Raw genomic sequence first — 24,448 nt, forward strand, 5'->3', positions numbered from 1 at the left:
TTAACAATTATTTGCTTTATGATTTTACCTTCCAAAGTGGAAAAACTCACATTTTGCCACATTATACTCTATATACCAACTTCTCGCCTTTTCACTAAGCACAGCTGCACAAACCAATCCACACAGGGGACTCAGAAGTGGTGAGAGAGAGCAGTTTCAAGTTCCTGGGTGTCAATTGCTCTGCGGACCTAAGCTGGACGCAACATATCGATACAGCTATGAAGAAGGGCTATACTTTATTAGGAGATTTATTTGTCACCTAAATCACTTGAAAACTTCTACAGATGTACCGTCTGTGGTGGAAAGCATTCTAAATGGTTGCACCACCGTCTGCTGTGGGGGCGGTGGGGAGGAAGAGGAGGAACTACTGCACATGATCTAAGAAAGTTGTAAAATTAGTCAGCTCCGTCATAGCCACCAGCCTCCGTAGTATCCAAGACATTTTCAAGGAGCAGCGCCCATCATAAAGGAGCCCACCACCCTGGACATGCTCTCTTCTTACTGCCTCTGTCAGGAAGGAGGTACAGGAGCCTGAAGGCACACACGCAGCGATTCAGGAACGGCTTCTTCCCTTCTGCCATTCGATTCCTAAACGGACATTGAACCCATGAACGCTACCTCCCTAATTTTTTAAAATTTATTTCTGTTTTTGCACTACTTATTTTTAAAACTATTTAATACACATATATATTTATATGTTTACAATGTATTGCATTATACAGCTGCCGCAAAGTCACTTCACGACATATGCCGGTTATATTAAACCTGATTCTCTTCTGCAAACTCTGAGTGCTCCAGCCTGTTAATCCACCCATTTCTGTTGAAATGTTGTTTTAAACTCATGGTTTTTCATTCCTCTGAACCGTTTCACGGTTGACGGATTACAATCAACGCATTTACAATCTCTGCACCTAATTAAGAGCCAAGCATGCAGATAATCAGAAATAAGAGATCTCACACTATAGCCCCATAGTTTGGCTAGTGCTTCTCCTCTGCTATTAGAGGTTGATTCGTATCTCCATTCTCTACGACCGTCCTCGATTATCTATTCTTTGGATGTTAGTTAATGAAGGACAAAACAGAATTACAGTATCTAGAATCTCTGCCATTTCTCTATTTGTCGTTATTAATCTCCAGTCTCGCCTTCTAAGAAACTTAATATTGTTTCCTTTTATCGTGTACAAATTAGCTGATTTACTCTCTTATTGTCTGTATAAGTTTTCTTAAAGTCCTCCTTTGCAGATTTTTAAACATATCCCCATTTTTGCCTTACCCCTGATGTTCACGCTGTTTTCTATTTGACACCATTCTTTACCCATTATTTAAGTTGACAATACCATATTTACGTGGTATTATTACGATGTAATTCTTATATTGAACACTGTTTCTGCCTCTATTTTAATCAGGTCTCTGCAAGGATCGAATGGGTTGCATTAAATGTATGTGGAGAACGATTTTTTTATATTATTTGTAGCGTCACTATGCATGTTTATGATTGGTTCGTCTAAAGCCGGGTGTCCTCCTATGATTGGCACAGACAACTGTCAAACTAGTTTTGGTCTCCGATTGGGCAATCTTTGTGCTTCCTCCTCCTGCTTGCCGGGAATCGGGTGTCAATCAGGTCAATTTCCAACCCGGGAGTGAAATTGGAGGAAAAGTTTCGGATAAGTTTCTAACAATGAGAAGTCGTAAAGGGAAAAGCGGTCAGCGGGGCGAAGAGAACGCTACCCGAGCTGACAGTAAGTACGTGTCCCACTCTGCCCCCACCTCGGCCGGACTAACCATTCTGTGGGCTGTCCTGCTGCTAGTGGTGGCCGGGTGCGGGATTGCCGGCTGGTACATTCAGCAGCAACTCCAAACCATCGACAGCCTGGATCAGACCATTCAAATTCTGCAGAAGAGACTGTCTCAGGTCGAAATAATCCATTCTCAGGTGAAGGAGCTGAACGAGAAGGTAAGTAGCAGCCTGGGGATTCAATTCACCCCCCCCCCCCCCCTGAAGTTTGCAATCGTGGCAGGGAACTAACTCTCTGCAGTAATAACTGCAGGCGATAGGAAAGAGTTCCCAACTGAATATTTTAAATACAGTTACTGACCAATAAACGGATTTCAAAGATGACGTGGTGGTCACTATAACTGATGTCAAAGCAGTAGGTGATTTAGAATGGAATATAAAAAATGGGAAACATCCGACTGGTCAGTCAGTTGGGAACTTCTGATATCACAGGGTTCAATTTGACAATCACAGATTTGGAAAGCAGTCTTGTCCTCATACCGGGAGGTGTGAATGATGTTCAGACTCACAGAATGGTTACAGTTCAGAAAGATGCCACTCAGCCCATCAAGTCTCTACCTGCACCCTCTGTCTTTAACATAAAAAACGCCTCATGTAATTTTCAAAGTTCAAAGTACATTTATTATCAAAGTAGGTATGCTATATACAACCTTGAGATTCGTCTCCTTGCAGGCAGCCATAATTCTTGTCATTCCATGTCATCCAGTGCTTTATCTCAGACAGTCAATAATGTTTCGCTGTCAATCACTCGTGATTTTAAGTATGTTCATCAATTCTCCTTAAAACGTATTCTGTTTTGAATAGGTCAGCCCATTTCTCTAGTCAATTCACAGAAACGAAGTTCAGCATCCCCTGGAATCATGTTAAACCCCTTCTCCACCCTAATCAAGCACATTTTAATTGTTAATTGATTTTAATGTCACATGTGCTGCGAGTAGATCGGTAAATTTCCATCCATGCAGATGATTTCTAAGCATAGCAGGGTGTACAAATGGAAAAACAATGTTATCAGGCAGAATACAGTGTTACATTGAAGGTGCCGTTTGGATGGCAATAAGACCATGACAGTATATGTGTAAGACGAGTTCATCCTTATAATCGAGACGTCCATTCAACAGTCTTTAACAGTAGTTCTTTATAGATCCATATTGGCAATTCTCTATCTTACTATACTTGTCCGACTCTAACCCTGCTCAGCCAATCTACTTCCTAGGTTTATCATTGTACAATTCATTTGAAAAGACTATAACATCAGGAGTTTTCCAGTCCTGGGACACTGGTCCTGGAGATGTTGGGAAATGTTGTGCTAACCACTACACTACCATGCTCTTGTACATGTGCCTATAATTTGTTGCATTACAAGAGAGATGGAGAAAACAAATGGAACTGACAACTATGCATGAGTCAGGCAACTTTCACCATCACGTCTTTTTATTTTAAAGAGCGAAACATGCCATCATGTTATTCTGGAGCTCAGAAACAAAGATAACCAAAGGAAATCTTTTACGGAAATAAAATGAGCATTGACATTTTGTGCTATAAGTGGAAGTTGTGCGTCAGTGATTTTCGGGTTTGATGTATGCCATTTGGATCTCAAATCATTGGGTGATTTCTAGGAGCTTTACATTTTGCTGTTATTATTTGAACTGGAGAACAACACTAGGAGCCTGTACTTCAAAAGAGTCCTCAGAAGTTGCTTGGGTTTGCCTCATTTGTTTAAATCAAACAATATTGATTATAAAGTCATGCTGAAGTTTCAACTTGCACATTATGACTCAAACACCCAGAACTCTTGTTAATGCAGCTGCATTCCAAACACTCCTTCCAATGATCTTCACCTGGATGTATAGTTGAAAGTTGCTTTGTAGTAATAATGTTCATGATGTTTGATACTGACAAGAGTACCTGAATCTTCCTCAATTGAATATTGAGGTAAAGGTAATGGTTTCACCCAGAATATATCTTCATTAGCCAAATTAACACAGCTAAGAGACTTTTGATCCTACTCCTTATTTTCCAGACGGTGTCTCAGGGTTTTCCTCACCTTCATAGTTTTGTCAGTGGACTGTGGTGTAGTGTACAATAATGTGTCACGTGAAATTCAATTAGTGCCCATGTTAACCACCATAGATTCCACATATGTGTGCAGCAGAATGCCTGACTTGACACATCTGGCAGGCATCTAAGTTTTGGAAATAAAGGCAGGAAGTTCGAGACTCAGCATGTCAGGCGGCAACTGTGGAGAAAAGCAGTAAACATTCAAGTCAATGGCCTTTCCTCAGAACAGGGCAATTAGGAAACCAGCGTATTTCAAGTTGCAGAGGGTGCAGGAGACTGCAGACAACGTGAGAGGGGGGAAGACCCAGAGAGACTGAGATTCCAATGATGGCTGAGAGCCGGTGGTGAAAATGTCTTGGGACAATACGTAACAAATGAAATAAAGCTGGTTATGATAAAAAAATAACTGAAATAATCATATGCAGGATGCAGTTTAAGGTCACACAAGTGAAAAGATAAAACTTGACCTGTAACCAAAGCCCAACCACTGTGTCATGTTGCAATAACATATTTTTAATTGTTGAATCAGAGCTAAGTCAAATAAACATTATAATATATGTTAATATTTTGTGGCAATACATAGATAGATAGATAGATACTTTATTGATCCCAAAGGGATTTACAGAGTCACAGTGGCATTACAAGTGCATAAATATACAAATATTAGAAAAGAAGTAAGAAAGAATAAATGAATAGAACCTCTGATATCAATGTTCATCGTTTACCTATTTATGATTAATGTACAATTTTTTACTGTCCTGCCATTGATCTTATGGGTTCTCTGTCTTTGATATAATGAATAGTGCACCACTCTCTAGAATAACCTGTGCCCAAATACACTAAATATGTTCAGAAATTATCCCTTTTTGTGAAACAAGATTGAATTTATAGTTACTGCAAAAAGCACTTGTCCTTTAAACATTAAATCCTTTCATAGTTATAGTTAAACAGCACGGAAACTAGTCCTGTTTTTCCAAGCCTAGCAAAGTTCCATTTTGTGTTGGTCCTCTATGCCTGTATCTTGCCCACATTGCTTAAAAGCATGGATTCCCAAACTGGGGTCCACAGACCCCTTGGTACATGGTAGGGGTCTATGGCATAGAAAAGGTTGGGAACCCATACTCTAAACCATTCCTATCCCTGAACCTGTCCAGATATTTTCAATATCATGCAATTCGTTCATCGTAAAATTTAAAGTAGTGGTTAGTGCACTCAACCATTATTTGAAAAACAAGGAAGTCTGGAAATCTGAAGCAACACGCACAAACTGCTGGGGGAGCTCAGAAGGTCAGGCAGCATCTATGGAAATGAATAAACAGTCAACATTTCAGGCCCAGATCCTCCTCCATGGAAAAAAAAGGAAGGGGGGAGGCCACAAATAAAAAGATAGGGGAGAGGAAGGAGGCTAGCTGTAAGATGATAGGTGGAGCCAGGTGGGTGGAAAGATAAAGGGCTGGAGAAGAAGGAATTTGATGGGAGAGGAGAGAGGACCATAGGAGAAAGGGAAAGAGAAGGAGACCCGGGGGAAGCGATAGGCAGTCGAGAAGAGGTTAGAAAGTTGGGGGGGGGGCAGAGGAAGAGGGGAGTGAGAAGGAAAATAATTATTTGCCTATTTCACCATTATTTGCCTAATTCCAAGCCAGGATAAAATTAGTTCCTTTTGATCTCGGTCAATGCTAAACAATATTTAAGTCATTTTATGCAAGGTTTTGAATTGTAAATTATAAATGATAATCATTTCCTTGTTGGCAAGTGATGTCTTAATGATTTGCATTTAGGGAGTACGTACCCTGAATCTTACACAAGATGGTGTAAGTCCTTTTAGCTGATAATAAAATCGCAAATAATTCTGTTGTTTCCAGATATATGGATAGCCTGAGACTTTTGCTGATATGGAGGAGTGAAATTGAAAATTGCAGCTATATAGGACCCTGGTCAGACCCCACTTGGAGTACTGTACACAATTCTGGTCTCCTCACTATAGGAAGGACGTGGAAACCATAGAAAGGGTGCAGAGGAGATTTACAAGGATGTTGCCTGGATTGGGGAGCATGCCTTATGAGAATAGGTTGAGTGAACCTGGCCTTCTCTCCTTGGAGCGACAAAGGATGAGAGGTGACTTGATAGAGGTGTATAAGATAATGAGAGGCATTGATCACATGGATAGTCAGGCTTCTCCCCAGGGCTGAAATGGCTAGCACGAGAGGGCATAGTTATAAGGTGCTTGGAATCAGGGACAGAGGAAATGTCAATGGTAAGTTTTTAATGCACAGAGTGGTGAGTGCGTGGAATGGGATGGAGGTGGAAACAATAGGGTCTTTTAAGAGACTGCTGGATGGTACATGGACCTTAGAAAAATAGAGGGCTTTGGGTAAAGACGAGGTAGTTCTAAGGTAGGGACATGTTTGGCACAGCTTTGTAGGCCGAAGGGCCTGTATTATGCTGTATGTTTTCTATGTTTCTATGAAAACATATTCTTCCTGCCAAAATTAACAGTTGCCTTTTTTCTATAAGACATAGGAGCTGAATTAGGCCATTTGGCCAATCGAGTCTGCTCTGCCATTGAATCATGGCTGATCCTTTCTTTTACCTCCTCAGCCCCACTCCGTGGCCTTCTCCCTGTAGCCTTTGATGCCGTGGCCAATCAAGAACCTTGTAAACACCTAATGACCTGGCCCCACAGCTGCCTGTGGTAACAAATTCCACAAATTCACTATCCTATGGCTAAAGAAATTTCTCTGCACCTCTGATTTAAATGGAAACCCCTGTATCCTGAGACTGTGCCCTCTTGTCTTAGACTCCCTCACAATGGGAAATGTCCTTTCCACATCTACTGTGACTAGGTCTTTCAACATTCAAAAGGTTTCATTGAGATCCCCCCTTCATCCATCTAATTACCAGTGAATACAGGCCCAGAGCCATAAAATGTTACTCATACAATAACCCTTTCGTTCCTGGTGTTACGAACCCCGTAACTGGGTCACTTACCAGCAAAGATCGAGAAGTCCGTTGAAGTCTGATGGTACTATTTTTAAAAGTCTTTATTTATAAAGGGGCACAAAAATAAGATTAATACAGACATTCAGATAATATGCGTCGTCAATACTCAATCTAAAATCGCGGGTATAATAATAATCATCAATTAAGCAATAGCTCTATCGTTTGTCTAGGGGATATTGTATTGTCCGATGGAAAGATAAAAGTCACTGTCCTTTCAAGCTGCAGCTCTTTGGGTTTAAGAGAGACGGTTTTAAACTTGCCCGGGTCTTTTATGAGGCCAATCCGTTGCGTCGGGGAAGTTGGTTCCCCGTTGTTAGTTCCAAGTCGTTTTCCGTGGTACCAGCCACCAGCCCCCAGGCAAGGGAACCGAACGCACGTGGCTTCCTTCAAATGGCTTCCCGCTATTACGGGATCGCTAGCGTTTCTTCTGGTGTGTCTGAGGGGCTGTGCCTACAGCCCCTCTTTTATCTTAACTCGCAGGGTAGTAGATGTCAATCAGATTGGGTTGATGCAATCGCTCTCTCAACCAGCCCACTTTGCCTGAGGGCTTGCACGTAGCATAGTCCCCAATCCACAAACGTTGTCTCCAGGAGACAATGGCCATGTCTCTCTCTCATTTCCTGGGTCCTCTGACCCAACCCAATAATGCTCTTGCGATTCTCACAAAGGAGGGGGCTACATTCATAACACTGGAATCATACTTCTTAACCTCCTTGGAACCCTCTCCAATGCTAGCATGTCTTTCCTTAGAGGAGGAGCCCAAACTGTTCACAATACTCAAGGTGAGGCCTCACCAGTGCCTTATAAAGTCTCAGCATCACATCTCTGCTCTTGTATTCTAGACCTCTTGAGATGAATGCTAGCATTGCATTTGACTTCCTCACCACAGCCTCAACCTGCAAGTTAACCTTTAGGGTGTTCTGCACAAGAACTCCCAAGATCCTTTGCATCCCAGAGTTTTGGATTTTCTCCCCATTTAGAAAATGGTCTGCACATTTATTTATTCTAGAAAAGTGCCTGGCCATGTATTTCATTTGCCATTTTCTTGCCCATTCTCCTAATCTAAGTCCTTCCGCATCCTGCCTGTTTCCTCAACACTACCTGCTCCTCTACCAATCTTCGTATCATCTTCAAATTTGGTAACAAAGCCATCTATTCCACCATCTATATCATTGATATACAACATAAAAAGATGTGGTCACAACACCAACCCCTGCGGAATATCACTAGGGACTGGCAACCAACCAGAAAAGGATCCTTTTATTCCCAATCACTGCCTGCTACTAATCAGCTAATGCCCAAGCCATGCCCGCAACTTTCCTGTAACACTGTGGGCTCATAACCTGTTAATCAGCCTCATGTGTGGCAACTTATCAAAGGCCTTCTGAAAATCCAAAAATAGAACATCCACTGCATCCCCTTTATCTTGTAATTTCCTCAAAGAATTCCAACAGGTTCGTCAGGCAAGATTCTCCCTTAAGGAAACCATGCTGACTTTTTTCTGTTTTGTCCTGTGTCACCACGTATTCCATAATCTTATCCTTAACAATTGACTCCAGCATCTTCCCAACCACTGAGGTCAGGCTAACTGGTCAATAATTTCCTTTCTGCTGCCTCCCTCCTTTCTTAAAGAATAGAGTGACATTTACAATTTTCCAGTCCTCCAGAACCATGCCGGAGTCCAATGATTCTTGAAATATCATTACTAATGCCTCCACAATGTCTACTGCTACTTTTTCAGAACCCCAGGGTGCAGTTTTTCAGCTTTTTAAGCACCTTCTCCCTCGTAATAGTAAACTGCCGTCACTTCTCTTCCCTCACACCTGGCACATAGCTAGTGTTTTCCACATAGAAGACTGATGCAAAATACTTACTTAGTTCCTCTGCCATCTCCTTGTCCCCCATCATTATTTCTCTGGCCTCGGGCCTCATTTTCTAGTGGTCCTATATCCATTCTCATCTCTCTTTTAGTTTTATTTGCTTGTAAAAGCTTTTTCTATCCACCTTGATATTGTTTTCTAGCTTGCTTTCATATTTCATCTATACTCTCCTAATGATTTGTTGCTTTCTGTAGGTTTTTTAAGCTTCCCAATCCTGTCTTCTTGCTAACTTTTGATTTGTTGTATGCCCTCTCTTTTGCTTTTACATTAGCTTTGATTTCCCTTGTCAGCCACAGTTGTACTATTTTGCCATTTGAGTATTACTTTGTTAATGGAATATATCTATCCTGCACCTTCCTCGTTTTTTTCCCAGAAACTCAAGTAATTGTTGCTCTGCTGTCATCCCTGCCAGCATCTTCTTCCAATTTACTTTGGCCAACTTCTCTCTCATACCACTGTAATTTCATTCACTCCAATGAAATACTGCTGTCAGAGCTTACTGTCTCTTTAATCAAATTTCAAGTTGAACTCAATCATATTGTGATCACATTCTCCTAAGGGTTCCTTTACCTTAAGCTCCCTAATTGCCTCCAGTTCATTATTTAATATGCAATCCAGTACAACTGATCCCCTAGTGGGCTCAATGACAAACTGCTCTAAAAGTCATCTCATAGACATTCAACAAATTCACTCTCTCTTGGGATCCATTACCAACCTGATTTTCCCCATTTACCTACATGTTAAGAAATCCCATGACTATCATAACATTGCCCTTTTGACACATTTATTTCTCATTGTAGTCTGTAGTCCATATCCCAGCTACTGTTCAGAGGCCTATAGATAATAGCCATCAGGGTCCTTTTACCCTTGCAGTTTCTTAACTCATCCTCCACGGATTCAACATCTTCCGATCCTATGTCACATCTTTCTAATGATTTGATGCCATTCTTTACCAGCAGAGCCATGCCACCCTTCTGCCTATCTTCCTATCCCTCCGATACAATGTGTAATTTTTGATGTTCAGTCCTCAACCACAACCATCATTCAGCCACGATTCAGTGATGGCCGCAACATCATACCCAAAAATCTGTAAAAGTGCAACAAGATCATCCACTTATTTCAAGTACTCTCTGCATTGAGATTTAACACTTTAGGTGCTGCTGTATTTGCTACCTGTATTGAATCTGCATCCCTAATGCACTGATACTCACTCTATTGGCTGCGATTTTGTCCTGTCATCTGCCTGCCCATCCTGACAGTGTGACAGCACACTATCTTTGTTTTTATTTGCCACCCACCCTACATATGAACATAAGAAACAGGAGCAGGAGTATGCCATCTGGCCTGTCGAGCCTGCTCTGCCATTCAATAAGATCATGGCTGATCTGGCCATGGATTCATCTCCACCTACCTGTCATTTTCCCATAACCCTTAAATCCCCTACTATGCAAAATCTATCCAACCTTGTCTTAAACATATTTACCGAGGTCACCACGACTGCTTCATTGGGCAGAGAATTCCATAGATTCAACACTCTCTGAGAAAAGCCTCCTCATCTCCATCTTAAATCTACTCCCCCAAATCTTGAGGCTATGTCCTTTAGTTCTAGTCTTACCTACGTGGAAACAATTTTCCTGCCTCTATCTTATCTATCCCTTTCAAAATTTTATGTTTCTATAAGATCTCCTCTCATTCTTCTGAACTCCAGAGAGTACAGTCCCAGACGACTCAATCTCTGCTCATAGATTGAGTCTAACCCTCTCCTCTCTGGAATTAATCTGGTGGACCTACTCTGCACCACCTCCAAAGCCAGTATATCCTTCTTCAAGTAAGGAGAGCAGAACTGCAGTACTCCAGGTCCAGATCACCAGTACCCTGTACAGTTTCAGCATAATCTCCCTTCTCTTAAATTCAGTCCCTCTAGCAGTGAAGGCCAAAATTCCATTTTCCTTCTTGATAGCCTGCTGCACCTGCAAACCAACCTTTTGTGATTCATACACAAACATTTTGAAGTCCCTCTGCACAGCAGCATGCTGCAATTTTTTACCATTTAAATAATAATCTGATCTTCCATTTTCCATCCAAGGTGGATGACCTCGCATTTACCAACATCTGCCAGAACCTTGCCCACTCACTTAACTTTTCTCTCTGCAGACTCTCCGTGTCTTATGCACAATTTGATTTTCCCCTTAATTTAGTGTCATCAGCAAACTTAGATACACTACGTTTGGTCCAATCTTCCAGATCATTAATGTATATCGTGATCACTTGCGGACCCAACACTGACCCGTATGGCACACCAATGATTGCTAACTAGATTAACACCCCTGTATCCCAACTCTCAGCTTTATAATCGTTAACCAATCCTCTACCCATGCTAATATATCGCCCCCAACTCTATACATCCTTCTGTTATGGGTAAGTCTTTCATGTGGCACCTTATCAAATGGCTTCTGGAAATAACATCCATCTGTTCTCTTCTATCCACTGCGCTCAATATATCCTCAAAGTATTCCAGTAAGTTTGTCAAACAGGACCTGCCTTTGCTGAATCTGAGCTGCGTCTGCATGTCGGATCCATTTCTGTCTAGATGCCTCACTATTTTTTCTTTAATGATAGCTTCAAACATTTTCCCAACTACAGATGTTAAACTACATCCTTTTTTTGAACATTGGCGTACATTCGCCATCTTCCAATCCACTGGGACTTGCCCAGAATCCAGAGTATTTTAGTAAATTATCACCAAAGCTTCTTCTATAACCTGCAATTTCTTTCAGTACCTTGGAATGCATTCCATCAGGACCAGGAGACTTATCTATCTTCAGGCCCATAAGTTTGTTCAGCACTACCTCTTTAGTGGTAGCTATTGTATCGAGGTCCTCACCTTCACCTCACATCCATAACATCTCGCCTTAGCATGTTAGATGTGTCCTCCACCATAAAGACCAACACAAAATAGTCATTCAAAGCCTTGGCCGTTTCCTCATTACCCAATATCAATTCCCCCTTCTTGCCCTCCAAGGGACCTCTGTTCACTTTAGCCGCATTTTCCGCTTTAAATAAATATAAAAACTTTTACTATCCATTTTCATATTTTGTGCTAGTTTATTTTCATAATCTACCTTTCCTTTCTTTATTGCACGCTTAGTGGTTCTTGTTGCTTTTAAAAATTTTCCCTATCTTCCAGTTCCCCACTACTCTTGGCAACTTGGTACACACAAGCTTTTAGTTTGATGCCTTCTTTTATTTCCTTGGTTATTCACGGCTGGCTCTTCGCCCCCTGCCCCACCCACTCTCCCCTTACTGTCCTTGCTCTTAAATGGAATATACATTTGTTGAGCACTGTGAAAAGACTCTTTGAAAGTCTTCCTCAACCATCCCACCATATAGCCTGTGTTCCCAGTCTACCCTATCCAACTCTTTCATCCCATTATAGTATCCCTTGTTTAGGCATAATACACTGTCTGTGCCTCCTTTATGGAGAATAAATAAACTTAGAAAACACATTTGTGTTTTTCCCTCCTCTGAAAACAATGTTTCTGCTTTTATTTCAGTTGTTGGTCGCAGAAGCTAATGAACAAAGGCTGCAGGATCTCGAGATCACCTGGGCTGAATCAAAAAGGAAAATGGAAATGACAACAGAAGTCGTGACACAGATACAGTCAGCCAACGTGATTAGTAAAGTGGCTGTGCTCCGGTCAGAGATGAGTAAAAGCCTGGGTGAGCTCAGGAAGGACTTCCTCAAAAGGAATGACTTGGCTCAACTGGAGAATACGGTCAAAGTTCTTCAGGAGGTTGAGTTTGCACGGGCAGAGCAGCAGGTTGCAAGTATGAAGGCTGCAACCTCCAAACTTGAAGAAAGTGTAGATTCACTTTCTGCTTCATTACCAACCTTAACAAGTCGAGTTGCAAGCCTAGAGGCAGAAAGGCAAGACCTTCAGTTTCTTCAGCAAAGTGTTCAAGACATCAATGTAGTCAAAGAATTAATGGACCATAGTCTTCCCTCTCTCTCCAACGGCATGATTGCATTAACAAAACAGGTCAATCAGACCATCGAGGTGACTGATGTTATTCAGACACAGTTAGCTCAGCACGGCAAAGAATTATCAGCATTGAAATACAGTGCATCTCACCAACAAGCTGAGCACCTATCCAGAAAAGAGGAACTGGAAAACATCAGGTTTATAATTGTTTTTCACCTACAGGATTGAAGAATTGCAACTGAACACAGTCAAAAGTGAAATGTAATGTTAAGGAGTGGAGCACTGATGCTTAGTGCTTTTAATGTACTTGAGATTCTGCAGAAAATGAGTACTGCTCAGGTAACACCATATTGCCTTCTGTCTCCATTCCAGGAAAATGGCCAAGCAGTTGCAGATGGAGAAGATTTCCATGGAAGAGCTGGAGAATGCTGTTCAAAGCTTAGTAACCAGTGATATCAGTGAGCTGCAAAGGAGAACTAACAAAATGGATGAAATGCTGGCCACTCTGCAAAATCATGTCACAAAGGTAACACCCATTTCACAGACACAAAGTTCAGCCTGCCAGCTGCTGTTTGTTGGTGGTACCTCACTTTAAAATTAATGTGTAGCTTTGAGCAACATGGTGGCTAGTTTTAGGTCTTTCATTTAAGTTTTGAGCCTGTTGCATTAGTTTTTCCATTGTTTCAATAAAATATTTGGAGAATCTCACACTTCTTTGAAGTAGTTTTTGGGTCTTTGGAGATGGGTATTTAATCTACATGGCAATTAATCTAGAAAAATAGTTTAATTGATGTGCTTGAAGCTTTGAGATAAAGGAACTTATTTGAAAAATATTTCTATCAATAAGGGATAGTTAATCTATATAATTTAAAGTTTATCTTTATGAAATATAATTGTGTTGAATTCATGTGCATTTTTTAATATCTTAAATAAGATTCCCTGGAAATTTTTATCCATGCCAGTGCTAATGCTGGGGTTTGCCAAACTCCCAAATTTCCCCAATTTCCCCAATTTTCCACTTCTAAACACGAGCATAGGCTCAAAGTTTTGAAAGGTTTCAAAGGTATATTTAATCTCAGAGAAATGTATAGAATACACATCCTGAAAAGCTTTCTTTTTGCAACCATCTACAAAAACAGGAGTGCCCCCAAAGAGTGAATGACAGTTCAATGTTAGAACCCCAAAGTCCCTCCCCAGCTCCTTTCCTTCCCATGCGTAAATGGTAGCAAACAACAATCCCCCCACCCCACCGGCAAAAAAAAGCATCGGCACTCACCACCAAGCACTTAAGCGTGAGCAAAGCAACAGCAAAGACACCGACTTGCAGTACCCCAAAGACAACTAGTTCACCCAGTATTCGAAATACCACAGGCTTAATCTATTCACAGCATTTGCCATCTTCCTACTGCCAGCCAGTTTTGTGTTAGGTGGAGTCATGGAGTGCAAATGGACAGTGAAAACGTCTGCAGACTTTCTTACTCTCAGGCTGGGTAGTTTGTCCTTACAGCTTGCTCCTGGCACAATAGTGCCTATTAAGATAACATATGGTGGTGGGGGGGGGAGGTGCTGCTGACAGAAAGCAGGTCAATGTCAGTAAAGTTCGTTGTGATTTTTCTTTAAATGTTATTAACACTTATCCTTCCGATCACTAAATTACCATCTAAGTCAGGAGTTCCCAACCTTTTTTATGCTGTGGACCCCTACCATTAATTGAGGAGTCCGTTAACTCCGGATTGGGAACTCCTGTTTTAAATAAAGCCGGCAGGCTTCAGTGTGCTTGGAATGAATTGACTTGATTAATGTAATCTGGCATTATATGGGTTTGATAGACTATTTGAATAGCTTCAGTGCACTTTATTAAACAACAGACAATGTGCACGCAAAACTGTGAAGCAAAGCTTTTTTTTCCCCCAAGTAAAAACAACACAGAAATTGGTGTAAACTAGGTGCTTTCATATTGAATTTCATACAAGAGTGACTGCATGTTTCAGTGATTCACTGCCTGCACTGAGGTTCTTCCCACTAACAACGAAGATGAATCCGTCCAAGTGTGTTTGTGCAAGCACGTGAAACATTTTCTATTTGGGCCCTGATCAACTGTAGCTTTAGCAGTCTATTTTCTTTAGCTTTCGCGTGAACTGGGCAAGGTTTATCATGGTTGGCTTCACTCTGGACCAGGCTAGCATGAAGCAAGATAAATAGGATGTTTGCTGATTTTCCTAAAACCCTTTGGATCAGCAAATGATTTTGTCGCCTCTCCTTTTCAGTGACTTTAACCGTGCTGGAAATGAGGGGCAGATCTGCATGTTAATTCAAACATATCTTGGCTGCAAGAGTGGAATAACGAAACATGACCCTCAAGCCTAATAACCATATAACCATATAACAATCACAGCACGGAAACAGGCCATCTTGGTCCTCCTAGTCCGTGCCGAACCCTTAATCTCACCTAGTCCCACCTACCCGCACTCAGCCCATAACCCTCCACTCCTTTCCTGTCCATATACCTATCCAATTTTACCTTAAATGACACAACTGAACTGGCCTCTACTACTTCTACAGGAAGCTCATTCCACACAGCTATCACTCTTTGAGTAAAGAAATACCCCCTCGTGTTTCCCTTAAACTTCTGCCCCCTAACTCTCAAATCATGTCCTCTAGTTTGAATCTCCCCTACTCTCAATGGAAACAGCCTGTTCACGTCAACTCTATCTATCCCTCTCAAAATTTTAAATACCTCGATCAAATCCCCCCTCAACCTTCTACGCTCCAATGAATAGAGACCTAACTTGTTCAACCTTTCTCTGTAACTTAATTGCTGAAACCCAGGTAACATCCTAGTAAATCGTCTCTGCACTCTCTCTAATTTATTGATATCTTTCCTATAATTCGGTGACCAGAACTGCACACAATATTCCAAATTTGGCCTTACCAATGCCTTGTACAACTTTAGCATTACATCCCAACTTCTGTACTCAGTGCTTTGATTTATAAAGGACAGCGTTCCAAAAGCCCTCTTCACCACCCTATCTACATGAGACTCCACTTTCAGGGAACTATGCACAGTTATTCCTAGATCTCTCTGTTCCTCTGCATTCCTCAATGCCCTACCATTTACTCTGTATGTTCTATTTGGATTATTCCTGCCAAAATGTAGAACCTCACACTTCTCAGCATTAAACTCCATCTGCCAACGTTCAGCCCATTCTTCTAACCGGCATAAATCTCCCTACAAGCTTTGAAAACCCACCTCATTATCCACAACACCTCCTACCTTACTTACTTACTCATCCAATTTACCACCCCATCATCCAGATCATTTATGTATATTACAAACAACATTGGGCCCAAAACAGATCCCTGAGGCACCCCGCTAGTCACTGGCCTCCATCCCGATAAACAATTATCCACCACTACTCTCTGGCATCTCCCATCTAGCCACTGTTGAATCCATTTTATTACTCCAGCATTAATACCTAACGACTGAACCTTCTTAACAAACCTTCCATGTGGAACTTTGTCAAAGGCTTTGCTGAAGTCCATATAGACTACATCCACTGCCTTATCCTCGTCAACATTCCTCGTAACTTCTTCAAAAAATTCAATAAGGTTTGTCAAACATGACCTTCCACGCACAAATCCATGCTGGCTACTTCTAATCAGATCCCGTCTATCCAGATAATTATAAATACTATCTCTAAGAATACTTTCCATTAATTTACCCACCACTGATGTCAAACTGACAGGTCTATAATTGCTAGGCTTCCTCCTAGAACCCTTTTTAAACAATGGAACCACATGAGCAATATGCCAATCCTCCAGCACAATCCCCGTTTCTAATGACATATTAAAGATCTCCGTCAGAGCTCCTGCTATTTCTACACAAACTTCCCTCAAGGTCCTGGGGAATATCCTGTCAGGACCCGGAGATTTATCCACTTTTAAATTTCTTAAAAGCGCCAGTACCTCCACCTCTTTAATTGTCATAGGTTCCATAACTTCCTTACTTGTTTCCCACACCTTAGACAATTCAATATCCTTCTCCTTAGTGTATACCGAAGAGAAGAAATCATTCAAAATCTCTCCCATCTCCTTCGGTTCCACACATAGCTGACCACTCTGATTCTCTAAGGGGCCAATTTTATCCCTCACTATCCTCTTGCTTTTAATATAACTGTAGAAACCTTTCGGATTTACTTTCACCTTATTTGCCAAACCAACCTCGTATCTTCTTTTAGCTTTTCTAATCTCTTTCTTAAGATTCCTTTTACATTCTTTATATTCCTCGAGCAATTCCTTTACTCCATGTTGCCTATATCTATTGTAGACATCCCTCTTTTTCTGAACCAAATTTCTAATATCCCTTGAAAACCATGGTGCTCTCAAACCTTTAACCTTTCCTTTCACCCTAACAGGAACATAAAGATTCTGTACCCTCATAATTTCACCCTTAAATGACCTCCATTTCTCTATTACATCCTTCCCATAAAACAACTTGACCCAATCCACTCTCTCTAAATCCCTTCGCATCCCCTCAAAGTTAGCCTTTCTCCAATCAAAAATCTCAACTCTAGGTCCAGTCCTGTCCTTCTCCATAATTATATTGAAGCTAATGCTATTGTGATCACTGGACCCGAAGTGCACCCCAACACATACATCTGTCAGCTGACCTATCGCATTCCCTAACAGGAGATCCAACACTGCCCCATCTCTAGTCGGTACTTCTATGTATTGTTGCAAAAAACTATCCTGCACACATTTCACAAACTCTAAACCATCCAGCCCTTTTACAGAATGAGCTTCCCAGTCTACGTGTGGAAAATTAAAATCTCCCACAATCACCACCTTGTGTTTACTACAAATATCTGCTATCTCCTTACACATTTGCTCTTCCAACTCACGCGCCCCATTAGGTGGCCTATAATACACTCCTATCAGTGTTACTGCACCTTTCCCATTCTTCAATTCCACCCAAATGGTCTCCCTAGAGGAGCTCTCTAATCTATCCTTCCAAAGCACCGCCATAAGATTTTCTCGGACAAGCAATGCAACACCTCCTCCTCTAGCCCCTCCTACTCTATCACACCTGAAGCAACTAAATCCAGGAATATTTAGTTGCCAAACACACCCTTCCTGCAACCATGTTTCACTAATAGCTACAACATCATAATTCCAGGTATCAATCCACGCTTTAAGCTCATCCACCTTTCTTACAATGCTCCTAGCATTAAAATAGATACATTTAAGATACTCTCCATCTCCTCCTCTCTTTCCATCCCTAACAATGCATTCAAATTTATTATCCTTTTCTTTCTTCTCCCCTACATCTTCGGGCTGAGCGCATCCCTTCTCCATCACCTGCCTTGCCTCCCTCACACACTGTCTATTTACTTGCTCCACTGGTGAACTAACCTCCTCTCCCATAGTCTCCTCAAGTAGTCTCCCGCCCCCCTATCTTACTAGTTTAAAGTCCGCCCTGTAGCCCTAGCAAACCTCCCCGCCAGGATATTGGTCCCCCCACGATTCAAGTGTAACCCATCCTTCGTGAACAGGTCACTCCTGCCCCAGAAGAGGTCCCAATGATCCAGAAACTTGAATCCCTGCCCCCTGCTCCAATCCCACAGCCACGCATTCATCCTCCACCTAATTCTATTCCTACTCTCACTGTCGCGTGGCACAGGCGGTAATCCCGAGATTACTACCTTTGTGGTCCTTCTTCTTAACTGCCTTCCTAACTCCCTATACTCTCGTTTCAGGACCTCTTCCCCTTTCCTTCCTATGTCATTGGTACCTACATGTATCACGACCTCTGGCTCTTCACCCTCCCACTTCAGGATATCTTGGACGCGATCAGAAACGTCCCGAACCCTGGCACTAGGGAGGCAAATTACCATCCGGGACTCCCGGTCACCTCCACAGAAATGCCTGTCTGAGCCCCTGACTGTTGAGTCCCCTATTACTATGGACCTCTTTCTTCTAACCCTACCCTTCTGAGCTACAGGGCCGTACTCTGTGCCGGAGGCTCGGCCACTGTCACTCCCACCAGTTAGGCTGTCCCCCCCCAACAGTACTCAAACATGAGTACTTATTGTCAAGGGGTACAGCCACTGGGGTACTCTCTAGTACCTGCCTCTTCCCCTTCCTGACTGTAACCCACCTATCTGCCTCCAAGCTATTAGCATGCTTGGATTTTCAGCATCTCCAAATTGTCTCTTGTTTGTAGCTATACATTATGTTGGAATTGCAGAACTTAAAAATAATCTATTAAAATTTAAATAGGAAATCATTAGAGAAAACTGAACTGACTGTCCTTAAGAATAACCACATATTATCCAAAGAAAAATACACTCATGTTAATGACATATCAGAAACCTTTTGCTTCCTAGCTCGGTGACACGGCCGTGAAATCTATAGCTCCACTTGTGTAAGCTCTAAACATGTTAGCACATTTAAATGAAGCAAACATAGATTTGAGAGCTGAAGATAATAGCCTAGGTCAGGGGTCGGCAACGTTTACCACTGAAAGAGCCAATATGGACCCATTTCCCACAGTAAAGAAAACACTGGGAGTCACAAAACCCGTTTGACATTTAAAATGAAATAACACTGCATACAACGGTTTTTTTTGCCTTTATGCTATGTATAAACAAACTATAATGTGTTGCATTTATGAAATTGATGAACTCCTGCAGAGAAAACGAAATTACATTTCTGCATGCAAAAAAAACATTTTGAACTCCGAAAAAAAGACGTTGGGTTGAAGGTTACTCCATAGGTAGCCTACCTTGGATCGAAGAATTAAAAGAAAGCGCGCATTGGCGGGTGTCAAGCATTGGCAGTGGTGATGTATATCAATAGCGATAAAAAACACGTTGTAGCGGTGTGCTACACGCAGCGCTAACATAAAGACACTGCAGTCAAAGGTAACTTTATTCGAACTAAACAGCCTTGATTTAAAGCCTCCCTCAACCCGCCCCCCATGGGCGCAGATGCTCCAAAAGACACGTACTCACAAACCCCCGTAGGCTATCTCCCTTAGCCGGAACGGTGGCTAGTTGTGAGCCGGTTCGGATGTGCCAGGAAATGGGGTCTCCACAACGTTTTTAGATTGTACAAGATCACCATAATCTTCAAATTTCGAATTACATTTCAAAAACTAACAAACTACGGGGAGCCGCAGCACACAGATCAAAGAGTCGCATGCGGCTCCGGAGCCGTGGGTTGCCGACCCTTGGCCTAGGTTGTACACATTGATTATTGTGCGCAAGTTCTAACAAACAAAATGTATTGAAGCATTGGCATTCTGTCTCTCTTCAGGTTGAAAGTAATGGGGACAATCAAAATAAACAGTTAGCAGACGCATTGAATCAAACGTCTCATACACTGCAAAAAACCTTGGGAAAAATAGAAACAAATCTCAAGAGGACTGTAGAGCAATGTAAGTATTGCCTCATCAGAGAGTATGAGTGCCACTGACCATAAGCAATCTATTTATCTAATGTTGGTATCTTGGTTTTAAGTAAAAATTTGCTGGTTTTTTCCTCTTCTGCTGCAAGTGCTGTCAAGGTGGATCGTGGTTTTATTTTCCTTTCATGACTTATTTAAGTGTTTCTTTTTAAGTGTAGATCTTCAATAATTTATTCAACTCAGATGACTTTAGTTCCTTCCTCGTACTCACCAGCTATCTGGTCCTTTCCTTTGCATTTTGAGATAGTTCAGAGGCTGTGGGGGAAGTTGTTGTGTCAACTACCAGCACAAGAGTCGAATCTTTCTGCTATATGTAGGGAGAACTTTGTCTTATATGTAGGCTACTCTTCAGTCACTGGGAAGCTTGCATTTGAAAATTATTTTTAAATATAACAATCTCATCCTCACTGATCTCTATCTTAATTTTAAGTGTTTTTAATTAAGTGATTTTAATTACACAGAAAATTAGTTGGGGGAATTACATTGGAGACTTTTGTAGTAAAAGAGGTGATGCTTTTAGGAGGAAGTGGGAGGGCACTCAAGTGGCTGAAAATAATGCTTAACACTTATGTTTTACACAGGTCTATCAGGAGAAGTAAGAACTTTCTGTGAAACCTCAGAGAATTGTGCTTGGCCACACATTCGGGAAGTTAACTTTCCTCATCGCATACTGAAGGATCCAGTGATAATGCTGAGTTTAACTGAAATCAGCTCTGTCGATTCAGTTGGAGTAACAGTGAAAGCTTTAGATATTACGGACTCTGGTTTTAAGATCCAAATTAATAGCATTGGTAATTATAATCTGTCAACTGTGAGAGTCAACTGGATGCTCTGTGCTTAGATGAAATTACTTTCAAAAATCCCGACGAAACACCAATCCTATAAGAAAAAGCTGGGAGAAACAGTCATGACTTTCAATGTAAAGTGACAAGACTTTCCTAACTGAGCTCTTCGAGCTAATTCAGTGCTAAAGTAGTTAATCTGTTTGAAATTAATTATTTCCAAGATCTATTATGAGTTTCTCCTTGTGCAAATGGACCCAGTGTTTTTATATCAAAGTTGCAAAAGTGTCATATTTCATAGGAAATGGCAGTTCAAAGACCAGTACATACAACTATATAGATCAGAGAAACAGACAACATAACTGTACCTAATTAGTTGTAGGTTTACAAGCCAATAAAATGGTAAATGAATAAAAACAGATGGCACACAATAAGAGTGCAGAGTGGATATTGATTGTCCACTTATTTCATTTGAAACTGAGGTAAATGGAATTACGATGCAATGTAAGGAAACAGTGTTTGCACTCCCTATGTAATCGCTGGAGCTTCTGATTGTATTTATTGTGGGGCATGATAACGAAAAAAATAATAACAGGAACTTTTTCGATAAATGTATTTGTTCATAAGGTGAAGAAATTATGTGCATGTATTGTCCTTTTCTGATTGTCATTGAACTGAGGAATCAACCCTTTTGTTTAGGCTTGGAGTCGCATGTGGACCAAACCACATAGGAATTTCCTCCCCTTGGAAAATATCAGTGAATCAAAGGGTTTTTGAAATAATCTGGTCGTTTAATTTTCACCATTACTGAAATCTAAATAACTATTCATTCGTAAAACCTCAAGGTTGGCCAGAGTAGTACTTGAATTCGTGCAAAAGTCTAGCTTTTAGTCCAGTATCATTGCTATCAGTTGCATCATGTCTTGCATGAACTTGTGCTGTATTTATCAGCTTTTGATCCCATGACCCTTGGTATAATTACTCACCAAAAATCCATCTCTGTATTGGATCCTTTAGTTGGCCCAACATCCAAGCTTTTTAAGGAATTGGGTGCCAGATCTCTACAGCTTTCCCTTCCCTCTTCTCAATTCTCCTGCCAGAGGAAATCGAGTAGATTTAGGGAAAGCATGATCAGTAGTATAGTAGTTAGCATACTGTTATTACAGTAACAGAAACGCAGGTTCAATTCCACTACTGAGTAAGGAGTTTGTACATTTTCCCTGTGACCGTGTGGGTTTCCTCCAGTTGCTCTGGTTTCCTCCCATGTTCCAAAGACATATGTGTTAATAGGTTAAATGCTCACATATGTGGAATTGGGCATCAAGGCTCTTTGATCAGGAAGGGTATGTTGTTATGCTATATCTCTAAATAAAAATAAAAACTAAGTATTTTCATATTTTAGTAAATAACAGCAATTTTGTCAACAGCCTCTGTACAACAGTGAAAGTATACCTGCTCTAAAACCACTGCATTCTTCTTAAAGGATAATGCACAACGTGAATGTATTACTGCAGGTGGGATTTGACTAAGGCTCCCTGTAGTCGAAGTATAACTTCCTCCCCCTTTGCATTCCAATCCACCCTAATTTCCTTGTTGTGCTGACTTCTTAAAATATGCAGAGTATTACCTTTCTGGCATAAACAATACAGGACTTATATTGAATTTGTTTATATTTGTCCCTTTGTATCTTTCTATAGCATTCTGCTTCCCTGACTTGGCACCATCTTTAGACTTTGATATGCTCAGGTCATTAATAAACATGGTAGAGCCATCAAGGCCTTGCAGCACATGCAAGAATACACAGCTTATCACATTCTGTAGGGTATTCTCCGTACATATTCCACCTGCTGTCCACCAAATCCATTTACAACCAAGGTTCAAATATTGCTTCCATTTTTTGCAACTCTGTGCAGTTATTTAAGCATTCTTTTAACTTAAATAGGCAGCAGGTTTGAAAGCTTTGTATGTGGTACTTTTTGTACTTTGATCAATATAATCCATACTTCCAAAAGATGTATAATTTTCTTTGGTGTAGTACTAGTAATGCAGAATATCTATGATTTTATCAGAAGTCTGTTGATCAGCTCTGATGGGGCATAGCACACTTTGTACAGGTAATTAATCTACAATTACCTATTGTGAATTCAGTTGGTACTCTTTTGATTTCACATTTATTATTCTGAAGATGGATGGACAAAGAAATATGACTGAATTATTTTTTCTGTATTTAAATAAACAGTTCCATAAAATCAGAAATTAATATGTATTTACCTATCCTTGCAGTGTTGAAAATTAGTGTTTAACAATAGCAATTGAATTTCAAAATAGTTAAGTGTTCTACATATTATGAAAATAATCCATAGTACAGAAATATTCTATATTACTGTACTGTGACCTAGCTTTTCCCCTGCTTGTATTTTGCAGTTATATAATGAAATGAATATGGCCACCAACCACAAATACCTTATTTCGGAGTGTGTGGTTAATCTCTATTAAGGAAAACAATAGAGTAGGGAAAAAATATTTGTTTTCATTTGATACATTGAAACCAAAGTCATTTCTATGCACATGTTTCATAACAAGAATCACTTTTCATGTGTTTAAGTCATTACCTAGAGAATATTAAGGCCATAAACCCCTATAGTGATGTTTTAATTATTCGGCAGTAATGAGTATTCAGCAGTTGGAACTCTCATCTCCACTCACTAGCCCCTGAAGTAGGAAAACCTTTACAAATAAGTTCTTCAGATTCTAATGATCTGATTTGGTGTCTTGTTTTGGTTTCAAGTGAAAGGAGTGAATTATTTTCATTAGCTAAAGAAGTTTCACACATGGTTGCCCATTTTGGGAAAGTTATAGCACGGGACTATGTTTTAAAATGTCTGCAATTGGATGAGATTAGAACATAATAAATTTGCAAGTAACTCGCACTAGAAAGTTCCTACAAACTTATTATCATCCTGTCACTGAACAATTGCCAGAGATCCATAAATTATTCAAATCTAGTGATCTAGCTTTGGTGTTTGTGCCCTCGTGTACACGCGGAAATAAGGTATCTTTGATTGACAGACATAATTTCAACGAACTATACATCTGACGATAATAACTTTATTTATATAGTACTTTCCATACATTAAGTTGCACTCACTGCTTTACATAGATCATAAAGATAAATCAATATAATCATAAAAATACAAAACAAAATTAAAATCATAAGTAAAGGAAAACATATAGAATAAACGGTAATTGAATATACCAAATTATATTAATGTAATCGATACTGACAGGCAATAAATCATGCTATAAGAAGATAAAATGTAGAACTGATTATACAATTGTTAGATGTTAGGAAGTGACCTGAGTGAAGTCAACAGGGCCATGAAGGGCATTGATAGGGTGAAACTACATAGTCATTTTCCCATAGAGTGGGCGCATAGGTTTATGACTGGAGGTGAGAGATTAAAGGGGACATCAGAATTAGAA

General features: G+C 40.6%; 1 protein-coding gene across 1 annotated transcript; it reads left to right on the forward strand.

The window, feature by feature from the left end:
* The first annotated feature begins 1,555 nt into the window (after window positions 1-1,555).
* LOC132381181 (centrosomal protein of 63 kDa-like) lies at window positions 1,556-21,764 on the forward strand. Its single transcript, XM_059950475.1, has 5 exons — window positions 1,556-1,954; window positions 12,288-12,913; window positions 13,089-13,242; window positions 20,034-20,154; window positions 20,765-21,764. Exons 1-5 carry the CDS (start codon window positions 1,679-1,681, stop codon window positions 21,022-21,024), a joined length of 1,437 nt encoding a protein of 478 aa, XP_059806458.1. The 5' UTR covers window positions 1,556-1,678; the 3' UTR covers window positions 21,025-21,764.
* The last annotated feature ends 2,684 nt before the right edge of the window (window positions 21,765-24,448 follow it).

This window comes from Hypanus sabinus, chromosome 25, assembly GCF_030144855.1.
Source record: "Hypanus sabinus isolate sHypSab1 chromosome 25, sHypSab1.hap1, whole genome shotgun sequence".
In the NCBI taxonomy this organism is placed as follows: domain Eukaryota; kingdom Metazoa; phylum Chordata; class Chondrichthyes; order Myliobatiformes; family Dasyatidae; genus Hypanus; species Hypanus sabinus.